Source organism: Schistosoma mansoni, chromosome W (genome assembly GCF_000237925.1).
Source record: "Schistosoma mansoni strain Puerto Rico chromosome W, complete genome".
Lineage (NCBI taxonomy): Eukaryota > Metazoa > Platyhelminthes > Trematoda > Strigeidida > Schistosomatidae > Schistosoma > Schistosoma mansoni.
In genome coordinates, this window is record NC_031502.1 from 12098134 (window position 1) to 12110069 (window position 11936).

The 11936-nt window shown below is 33.8% G+C and overlaps 1 protein-coding gene across 1 annotated transcript in view; it reads left to right on the forward strand.

Annotated features, from left to right (window-relative positions):
- Positions 1-748: 748 nt before the first annotated feature.
- The window catches only part of Smp_141890 (kelch-like protein), a gene marked incomplete at its 5' end in the record, with an annotated part of 19909 nt that continues 8721 nt past the window's right edge, over positions 749-11936 (forward strand). The window contains 9 exons of the mRNA XM_018788557.1: positions 749-1786; positions 3064-3143; positions 4097-4296; positions 5923-5950; positions 6878-7241; positions 8485-8567; positions 8709-8956; positions 9811-10027; positions 10654-10808. Coding sequence (XP_018654088.1) covers positions 749-1786; positions 3064-3143; positions 4097-4296; positions 5923-5950; positions 6878-7241; positions 8485-8567; positions 8709-8956; positions 9811-10027; positions 10654-10808 — 2413 coding nt within the window. The remainder of the gene's footprint in view (positions 1787-3063; positions 3144-4096; positions 4297-5922; positions 5951-6877; positions 7242-8484; positions 8568-8708; positions 8957-9810; positions 10028-10653; positions 10809-11936) is intronic.

Below are 11936 nucleotides of genomic sequence, written 5' to 3' on the forward strand. Positions count from 1 at the left end.
TAGTATTCAGTATGTTTTCCTGTGAACTGCTTGTTGATTGTTTATTTTAAAATAGTAGAAGTACTTTCAGTTTCCTGAATATTGTGATTAAATCATCGGAAAAGACTCTGTACTTAATTCTTATGAAAATATCGATTCTCAAATCTTTTTGTAGCTATGATCAGAACAATTTATTCCAATCTAATTATTAGGAGTTCGACCCTCTTGTTGAAAAGATAGTTGGGAATCGCAAATAAGAATATTCAATCATATAATTGATGCTTAGAATGAGAACCTTGTTAGTGATTGTTCTCCTGACGATTATCAGGATGTCGGGATTTCAGTTTTGTGTTGACTCTATGATATTATAGTAGGATACTTTCTGAGTAATTCGTGATACTATTTGTCGTTTTTGTTTCTCATCACTTGTCTGTTCATTATAATGAAATTAGAAGCAGTAACAGATATAACAATTAAAAGCCAGTATTGTAGAGATCATGTGCTGTATAAATTTGTTTATTTATCGTTCATGACGTATTGACCTCTTTGTCTGTTAATGATTTTCACTCTTCCACAGGAATAGTAACGCCGACAGTACTTTTTAAGTTTGTACAAATCACTGGGAATCCCAGAAACATTGCTTCAATATCTTCAATGTATTATATGAATCTTTTTATCTGTCGTTTGTTTCGTTATAATTTCAAATTTTTTCCCGATTTCCTTTCCAGATTGTTAAGTGCTTATCAACGACAGGAAATTGTATAAATTAATGTCCTTTTACGATTCAGAAACATATACCAATGACAATCAAAATTCGCGTTCCGAATCCAGTCGATCATCTCGGGAATCACCTGTTCAAAATGTGAACCTAGACAATGAGATAAGTACAACCTCTAGTTTACCTAGTAACTTGTTTTGGCGCAGTCGAAGTCAACCTCCGTTCGGTGAAAATCTAAATCATGTGAATACACCATGTGGACCGAATTTTTTAAATACAGAGTCCAGTCAACAAGTTTCTTTGTTAAACCATACTGACCCGAGTCGCACATTAGGGAGTTCGCACCAAGCAGTTGGAGTTGGTTTGTCTGGTAGTACCCGCTCTGTCGGTCTAGGTAGCACAAACAGAACTTCTATGTTTGGAACGCCTCGAAGCACTCATCAGCGCCGTGCGCTTCGAATGACTCGTTTCACACAAAATCGTGATAGTATTCCTGGCTTATTGAGCAGTAGCAGTAGTAACAGTAGTCTTCTTGGCCGATATCGCACAATAAGTGGAGTCAACTCACGCCCTCAATCCATTGATCCGTCTGTTTGTGAATCTCATCTGTCTCGTTTACTGAGATTCTCTTCACTTCGATTTGACGATAGTGTGTCAGATGAGGCTGAAACATCAGTCAAGAGACAGGAATCACCTTTAGGCGACTGTTCAAATGATGAATTCGCTGAGCTTCCGGTTAGATTGGGTCCAACTCATTACAATTTTCTCCCAGCTAACAGATCATCAGAGCAAATCCCACTTTCACACTCACTACCTACATCAAATAGCCCTTCACATGAACCTCCTCAGGAACAACCACCGCTCAATCCCGGTAACACCCATACAAACAACTTATCTCTCATTCCCGATTCAGTAATATCGACGAATTCTGATAGTGATAATGACAACCAAGATGGCAACTGCCCAGCTTCCGCTACTAGTGGTGATCAAACAAGTATTTGGATCCCATCAACTCCAAAACAATGTGTTGTGAAATTCCCAAAGCGTGGAGATCTGGACCATCGGAGAAGTGTAACTGGAGCAAGCTCGGTATGTCGAAATACTCTGACAATCTGATTATTGGTCGACTGTCTGGAAGGTTTGGATATTTCTGTCCTGTTTCATTATTAAATTATTTATTCCTCTAAATAGTTCTGATCGCCGCGGTAGTTTCTTATCACAGATTGTAATAATCGAAGATTTCGGTAGTTCTTTTTAATGTATTTGGGCCTTGATTATATATACATGCAGAATTCCAACGTTAATAAAATTAAGGGATTTATGTTCCTTCTGTCTAGCAGTACTTATGCATTAACTGCTAATATTATTGTGGAAATAGTGCTACTTTCGCACCTGTTAAGATGATTTTCGAATTTGTATACTTTTTTTATTTGGTCAAGTGATTTTTCTACACAAGAAATTAGAACAAAATTAATTTTATACGAATATCTGTCAATATTTGAATGAATAGTTTGATAGAAATTTGGCGTTAAGTATATAGAAAACATTTTTTGTAAAAATTATTTTTGAAATAATCTCAGTGATTGAAATATAAGTAGTTCCAGAGTTTCGTCCAAAAAACTTGTCTGAACAACTTACAAATGGACAAAACAATGACTAGACTTGAAGCTTTATTTTTTATTTGCACCGACAGTATATAGTGGGTCATAGATACGTTGCGTAGTGTAGATACAAAAAATCTTTTGATTGCAATCCTTATTATTTTAATTGAGTAATTATTCAGCAATTAAATCTTTGAAGGAAAGCGTGATATAGAATCTTCTCGTATTCACTGTTGTTTGACGTATTTCTAACGCCACTTTCATTATAACAGTCTCCACAAACTTCTGGATAATCGTTCTCACACTTATGATTCATTGATTACGTTATTACTTTAACTCTTACGCACATACAAATTTGTAATTAACTGTAGGTTCACACTTTGATGGGCTGGTTATGAATACTATCACCACTTATATCATCTGACCCATATAATTCTACTAATTACAGCAATTGTTCTGAATTAATATATCTTCCTGTAGTTGTAAATTCTGATGAGAAATTACCAAGAATATGTATTCGCTTACATTGTTTTCTTTATTATCTGTTATGTTGAAACTAGAAACTACGATGAATGTCAGACTTTAATTTTGTTATTTTCAAATTTCTCATATTAAATCTGTGCACCATGATTAATGTAGCAACTTGAGATGGTGTCTATCGATAATTTAAGAAGGAAATAATCGTAACCTACTTAAACTGTTTTATTGTATATGTAGTTACTCTCAGCTCTTTGAGTGAATAAATTTTTATTTAATCTCTTTAGAGCTATCAACCCGAAGCTGATCATGATTTTTATCAAGATTCTTGCTTTGCATCAAAATCATCGCATAGAAGTAGCGATCATGTATATAAGACGTTTGCTAAACTTAATGAACTTCGTTGGTGAGTTTCCCTTGTTTGAATGCTGTTTATTTGTTCACATTGTAGAGTGATAGTTTGTGCAGAGTTTCTTTTTTATTGTTAATTTTAGATTATCACTCGGGTTCTACAAACCCATACAGTTGAAGTTAGATTTTGCTTAGTAAGGTAAATATATAAACATTTAGACACGTAAATTGACTTGATAGGGATGTATGCCTTAAACACAAGTGGTTGTAAACTTACATGCAAACTTACAGTTTTTACTTCCGTATATCACTGCAATTATACTTACGCGTGAATGATTTTTTCAGGAAGAAATTCCCTCTTGTAAATGAATATCATCATAAGTCAAATAGATTTACTTAGCAAACGCATTTATTTCCCTTATTCTTAGCACATGCTGTAACTGCTTACGTCATCTAAAATGCACATCAATCATTTTCGAAATTCTCTTGATACTTATTTTTGGTGTAGTTTTACGTCATAAAACTGAATTGTGTTTAAGTTTCTTGTTTTTTGTGTTTTATTTGCACCTTGATATACGTTCAGTTTACTTTTTAATTGTCCGATGCGTTTTCAGATGAACAAATATTCATTACGAAATGAACTTTAAAAAAATGTTTAAACTGTGGTAAATGTAACATTTTGTTAAATCTAAACGTTTTACATACATTTTCCGTCTTTTAAAGTGTGCATTTATGAGGATGCCAAGTATTTCAGTGTCCAATTTTATTTATGTGTCAGCGTCCATTGTCATTTGGGCTCCTCTATGGTAATAATGTTTATTCCTCCGGTCATTTATTTGCTTTCTAGTACAGGGGCGGTTGATTTATTTCTTGTCACTGTCTATGTTTGGCCAATACGCCTGAATTCTGGTCATCTACGTGTCTGTTGTAACCCTTTCTGCTAATTAATTCCTTTTTTTCTGTCTTTTAGCCATGGTTTATTTTGTGATGTGGTCTTACAAGCTGGTTCAGTAAAGATACCTGCTCATCGAAATGTGTTGGCAGCTAGTTCCCAGTATTTTCATGCTATGTTTACTGGATCAATGACTGAAGCTCGTTCTCCCTGTGTGGAATTTCGTGGAATCGAAAGTTCGGCTCTCATTCAGCTGGTCAACTTTATTTATACAAATGGTATGTGGTTATTATTCTCAGTTAATTTGACTTGTTTGATTTTCACCATAACTATATCCCTAATGTTAAAGAGCATCAAAATATCACATGCCATTTTATCTCGATATTCCAAGAAACGATTTGAAACTTACTTTTTTTTCACTATATGGTATTTCTTAACATATATTTGGATTCCGTTGTCAATATAGATACTAGTCGTTATATATAATTGAAGAGACTTGACATATTTTTCCTAGTATATTAGATAGTACATATTTAATATAGATTATTATGTTCTCAATGACGTAGTTCATTTTACTCCGTTTTTTTGGAGTGCATTATATTCACGTCAATAAATCTATCTCGATTGCTTCTTGTTATAGAATTCAAGATTTTATTTATGCGAATGAAGTAATGCATCGATGTACAAGGGAATTTAATTTGACAAATTGTAATGTGATTGGTTAAAGTTATTGGGGGAGGTAATCGCTTTTGTTTTATTTCTAGTGATCTCTTCATGTATTAGATATTTCATTTAAATCATGAACCGATCAGTGTTAGACTACCATTGAAAACTTGGAAGCACTGGACATCCATTTCGTCCTAGTTTGGGATTTTCAGCAGTGTGCATCTACGATCTCGCATGTGAAACAACGGAAGATGATCGCACAGTGCCGTAAATTAATTGAAGTCAAACATTGACACCAACTCCGCCTGTAGACCCCCCGGGGGCTACTGCCGGTCATGGGGTTAGCGACTCCATCCCGTAGAAAACTAACTCGCTAAAAAAGAAACGCTAAACAGTAAAAATAATTCAAACCATTTAAACTCTGCCTTGGGAGTCGAAGGAAGAATTATGACGTCTCATGATGAAAGCCCAGTTCCTTTGGAAGTCATGAGGCCGATGCCTCTTCTAACAACCAGAGCAACACTCTTTATAGGTACATAGAACGTCCGGACAATTTGGGAGACTGGGAAGACCAGTCAAATAGCAATGGGAATGAGGAGATACAACCTGGAGGTGCTTGGGATCAGTGAAACACATTGGACGCAGATTAAACAACAACGAATAGCTTCGGGAGAGCTTCTGTTCTGTTAAACATTAACACCGTTGGATGTTGGCTCAGTGATTTAGAGGTTAAGCGTTTGCGCGAGATCGGAAGGTATTGGATTTAATTTCCGCGTGGATGTATACTGCCAAGGAGTCCCATATTTGGATTAAATGGCCGTTCAGTGCTTACAGGTTTTCATTGGTAGTCTAACATTGATTGGTTCATGATTTTAATGAAATTCAACAATCTCCACAACCCCTTGTTGATAATAGGTATTTATCGATACGTAAAATAAATGTGGAAATGTAGGTAATGTTATTTTTCCTTGTTATATCCTCACTTTTTAAATGATGAATTGCTTAGTTTGATCATATTATTGATCAGATTTTAGTAAGTTTCATTGTACTCATATTATTCGAAATAGAATTGTTTCTATAGACTGACTATATAAATGAGGACTTACTTATATTTATTTCTCGTCTGAAATGACTGTTATTCACCACACTATATTTGTTATATCTTTTTGATAATTATTATTTACATTATCATCTGTATACTTGAAATTTATCGATATTCTATACGTTATGTTTCTTAGAAATCAATGTGAATGAAGAGAATGTCCAAACACTTTTACCAGCTGCTAATCTATTACAGTTAACAGCTGTTCGTGATATTTGTTGTGAATTTCTTCAGTTTCAATTGCATCCTAGTAATTGTTTAGGAATTCAAAGATTTGCTGATTTACATAATTGTCAAGATTTACTTGATTTCACTAGACGCTTTACAGAACAACATTTTGGGTAAATTTAATTTTTTTTTAGAAGTTAAAGTACTTAGTTGTCTCATTGTATAATTACATTTACTTATTGTTAATGTGTCTCTTTATTTTCAATTCATCAACTGGTGTTGGATTTTTTGATGTAGTTTTCATCATGGATTAACATCAACTAAAATACTATTATAGACTATGAAGCACTACACCACTGATTCATTCATGTTTGAAACTACTTAATATCTCACTCCCTTGCGACGTCGTTACACATGGATCATATAACTTTGAGGATTTCCCACCTATGGGGACATTTCTCAAGTTGTAAAATAAAAGCGAATAACTTAATTCCTTTTTATACGCCGTGTTTATGCCAACTGAATGCTCATTCTGTAAATAGTACTAGTCTAGTATGACAGTTAACGACGTAATGAAATGTGAAAGAATAACGTTTCCATCAGTTTGTAACACCGCGTGCGATTAGAAATATAGGACTGGTCTACTGTAACATACCTTGTGCAATTTCAAGGAAATAAGATAATGCTATACATTGCCTGCCTGCTTGTATGGCTGGACGTTATAGAAAATGTAAAGCTATAAAATAGTGATCGATCGTAGTAGATAAAGCGTAGTTTATGGAAATGTGCTTTCTGACCTAGACTTTTTTTTCTAAGACTGTAAACTAATTTGTGCTGTATTAAACATTTATCATTTCGGCTTATCAGATTTCTCATTTTTGTGCAACTTAATAGAACACATTTCATTTTATTTTCCATTCAAGTGAGCTATTAAAACAAGATGATGAATTTGTAAAACTGAGTTCAGATCAACTGATAGAATTAATCTCTAGTGACAGATTAGCTGTTTCTGAAGATCAGGTTTTTGAAGCTGTTCTTCGATGGATTGCACACAACCCAGGTAAACGACAAACAGAAGCTCAAAATCTTTGTTCACACGTTCGATTCGCTTTACTTCCACGAGATTATTTAGTACGCCTAAGTCAATCGGATAATTTCCTGACTGTGAATCCATGGTGCAAAGACTATTTAATTGAAGCTCTTAGCTACCATTTACTACCGTGGGATCAAAAATTGCGTATGGCCTCTGAGCGTACAAAACCACGTACTCCTGTTGGATTACCGAAAGTAAGTACCTTGATTTTAGTGGATTGATGACTTTGGTGTATCAGAACGTTCCGGTTTAGATGATTTCTCTACGTATTTTCAGAATATAATATTTGAAATGGCTTTGCATATGTTTTCTTGCTAGCTTAAATAGTTTGTGTTTTTTCAAATTCAATTTTCAGAAATATGTTTGCTTTAATATTTACTAAACTTAGTTCGATGAACTTTTAAAACCAAGGTTATTCAGATTATAGGGAGTCGTTGACATCCATGTCAATTCACTATACCAGAACTTCATTACTTAACGTGTTACTTAAACACTGCTTATCTTATGAGCTATAGAGTTATTCCTTTTTTGATGAGGTGGTTTCCAGAAGTCTTGTATATAGATATATAGAATTTGCTTAACTGACAGCGAAACGGTAGAGATTTCATTGTGATGACAAAAGTTTCTATGAAACTATGACCTGACTTACCTTTATTTGGAATCAGTAGTTTACCAATCACATGTTTTTGTAATTACTTTTAAGTCTCACTTTTCGGATGAAGATTAATGATACATAACTGAATCCTCATCTGACCCCTACGACCTAACGGTTAGAGATGATTGTCTCCAACTTGTAATTCTTTTACCCCGACCATATAACTAAATCCTGGATGAGCAAATAAATCGAATTCACTAACTTTTCATTTCTGCTTGGTTTAGTTAGAACTTTGATCAATAAGTGAAAGTCTTGTGATAAGTTCAAACAAACTAATTTAACCATGAATTTTACGTCCATAATCATTTCACTGTATGCAGAATAAGGCAATCATATCAGCTTTGTCGTTTAGGCGTTCAAAAAAGTTATCATCTACTTATTTTGTGGCATGTATCTTTGATCCGTCAAATACTGAACGATTCGAATGCCGGTACCAGTTTCATAATTGTTTTTTTTTATTTTCCCAATTTAAATAATCTTGTGTGATTCCCCTATCTTTTACATTATTGGCTTCTAAATGGGTCACAAGGTTAAGTAGATTTTGAATGTTAGGTTCATATGTTTTTATTTAACCTATTGATTGTTTTACTTAAAGGTCACTGTCAACAGAACTTGCTTTAGTAACTTTACATATATCAATCTTTTACTAACACATCGATTTTCTTGATATACTTTGTATTGTTTTGTAAGGTTTACGCCGACATCATCCTGCTTAATTACAACGTACAATAAAAATCTCTTTATCGGACTAGAGTTTCCTTCTTTGTTTCACTCTCACTTAGATTCTACTTGTTATTGGTGGACAAGCTCCTAAAGCTATTCGTTCCGTGGAATGCTTTGAGTTTCAAGGAGGCTCTTGGACTTCGTTATCTGGTGATTTTGTGCAAAAAGATAACTCTTCATCGTCCACCAGTCAACTCATGTGTAACCCATCAACTTCATCTCAACCTACATCAAATGGCTACGCCAATTCAACGATTCCTAATGTTAACTGTAATAGTGATAGTATTTGTAATTTGATTATATCTGATCTTCCAAGTAGACGTTGCCGTACAGGTGTGGCTGTTCTAGGTGGATTAATGTATGTAATTGGAGGGTTTAACGGCTCTTTACGTGTGCGTTCCGTTGAAGTGTACGATCTTTTACGCAACACATGGCATTCTGGACCGAATATGGAATGTAGACGCGCTACTTTGGGTGTTGCTGTTTTAAATGGTTTAATCTATGCGGTGGGCGGTTTTGATGGGACTGTCGGTAAGATCATAAGAGTTTGTTACCATGATTTGTAACACAAATGTATTAAAAAATTTGAACTTACCCTTCGGAATGCTTGCTAATATTACAACTCTACAACCTTTTTTAGAGTTGATTCTTTTATTCGTCGTCATATAAATGAATCTAGTGCCTTTATTACTTTATGAGAACATGATAACTGTAGTTTGATAGCTTTATGATGTATTTTGATGACTGTTCATTGTTTTTATCTAATAATTAGTAGGCCTTGTATCCTCCGTTTTACATCTGGTTGAATATGGTTCTGTTACCGAGTCAGCACACTGTGAACATAAAAAGATCCTTACATTTTCCTAGGAACACACCAACCTTCATTATATTATAGTATACATTTTACAGCTTTTCGCGGCTTCAATTCCAATATTTAGTTTCTTGAAATAACATCCTAGAATTTGTGGTAAAAAATCCATACAATTTATGTTTTTCTTTGAAATCCTATTTTCAACACTTTTGGTATCAAGTAAATAATTCATAAGTTGGTTATGTGTAGACATCCTATGCATAGAAACTGTAAGAAGAAATCTGCAATCGATGTACTCAGATTTGATTTAGTGATTGGGCTGAAACATCTAAAGCGAATTTAACAATTTACTGACTGAATTTTTTATTTCTTTTCGGATTCGTATCAAATTATTGTTGAGAATTAGTCATAAATAATTTTTTAACTTGTATCAGAAAATTCTTGACTGATTCATTGCTGCCGATAGTAAGCTGTGCAATTTTTACCAAACTAACTCTAGATTCTTTCTAAATTTCAATATGTATGTATATATTAATAGTGTTTTCGGTTTTTAAACTCCTTAAAATGGTACCAGGTCTTAATTCTGCCGAAGTTTTGGATATTTGGTCTGGTAGTTGGCGACCTATTCCATCTATGACATATCAGAGATCCTCAGTAGGAGTCGGTGCTTTAGATGGCAAATTGTATGCTGTTGGTGGTTATGATGGAACAGTTCGTCGTTGTCTTTCTAGTGTAGAATGTTATGATCCTGTCAGCGATTCCTGGTCCTTGGTTTCGGAAATGACATGCAGGTAAACTATTTTAACTGTGTTGTTTTACAATTTATAATAATTAGAAAGCTGCAGGTTTTATGGTAGGCTTAGGAATCGTATTCTGATTTATAACTTTTAGAGTGAAGTAGTATCCAAGATTACTACGCAATAAGATCAGCTGGGTTGTGATAAGAGAGTTCATAACAGCATGAGAATTTACTTTAACGTTTATAGTATTATCAAATAAGGTTTGTGGCGATTGTTGAATTTTCATTTGTTTTATCAATAAATCACCAGAATGGATGAAGGACTGAACAGCCATTTCTTCTTAGTATCAAAGTCTTTAGTAGTGCACATCGTTTTCTGCGAAACTAAACAAGTAGCTCTTGAATTTCGTTTTAAGAAATGTATTTAAACCCACTATATTGGTTTCGGCATTGTGGTGGATTAATGGAGGAAATCTTATTAGGTACGTCAAATATATACTCATTTTTTTTCCACATATTTGGGTAGAAACATAAATATAAGGTTGGAGCGATGTAACTATTTAGTTTCTAATGATAGACCATTTGTTATTGCTTTATCATTATTATTAGTAGTAGTATTAGCGATTTCAGATTCTTTTTTAATCTCAATTATCATTCAATATCATTTTCATTTATTAGACGAAGTGGACCTTCTGTTTGTGAATTAAACAACCGTCTGTATGCTGTTGGTGGTCATGATGGACCAACTGTACAAACCTCAGGCGAAGTGTTTTCTCCAGAGACAGGAACTTGGCAACGTATCGCAGATTTAAATGTCAAACGTAGAAATGCAGGTAAGAAATAAGTACTGAACAATAGTTATTTCTGAATTTATATAGTAGGGAATAATTAAGTAGTTCTAGCTATAAGTTGAGTAGGTACATCATTAAATTCCTGTATTTTAAAAAGTTTGTTTAGTTGAATTGAGGATGTTGATATTTTTCTGTTTTCGCTGATTTATAAATGTGTTACATTTTTACTTAGTGTATGTAACAATATCCTATGCTGTTGACGGGGTACAAATATACTCTATTTAGCTATTGCAATATGAGTTACAATAACATACTTGAACTCAATGATTTTATAATGCTAAGAAATGGGACGGTTGTTGGGTTAAACCTAATAGCTATAATGCTACATAGTAATCAACTGCACGTTCAAATATTCAACTTTCCATCACATTTGTTTTGTCTGAGGGCGAGTGATACTGATTTACTGTTCATTGCTTCCAGGTTCTCACTGGTGGTCTAATATTGATCGATTCATGAATTCAATCAAGTCAGAGTAGTTATAACGTGTTTTGAATCTCTCATCCACTGGCTCAAAATCTATTTTTTTAACCAGTAAACGGCTGTTTCTCAGAAATATTTTGCTGTAATGAGTTTAGTAATGTTTGTCACATAGCATGGAAAAATCAAAATTTATTTTCCACTTTATAAATGGTCTTAATAAATTAACAACAGCTTATCTATTATTACTATTTAGCTATAGAATGTGAAGTGTATTTCAAATAGCCGATGACTAAAAGAATCCTGAAGTTTACTTACGAGAAAATTAAACTTTTCTATATCATCTAATAGACTACGGATTTTTAGAACAGGAAGTAGTGGACTTTAAAGCATACTGAAAGTCACTTAGAAATTCGTTTAACCCATGAGTAAAAGAGTAGTATTGTGGTGTGAGCTACTGATATCAACATAAGTAGTATATATGGTGAGTAAGGAATAGAATATCTGACAGCAGAAGATTGAGAAGATCAAGAAGAGAAGAACAGAAATAAAAAGCAATTTGTGTGAAAATCCAGGAACAATGAAGCCTGAGGCAATTGAAGAACATTTTGCAAATAGTGTATCATAGCATGGTTTTTGTATTTTACCAAGTAACGTTGTAATTTGTGCTAAATACATAGTTGGTTGTCCTCA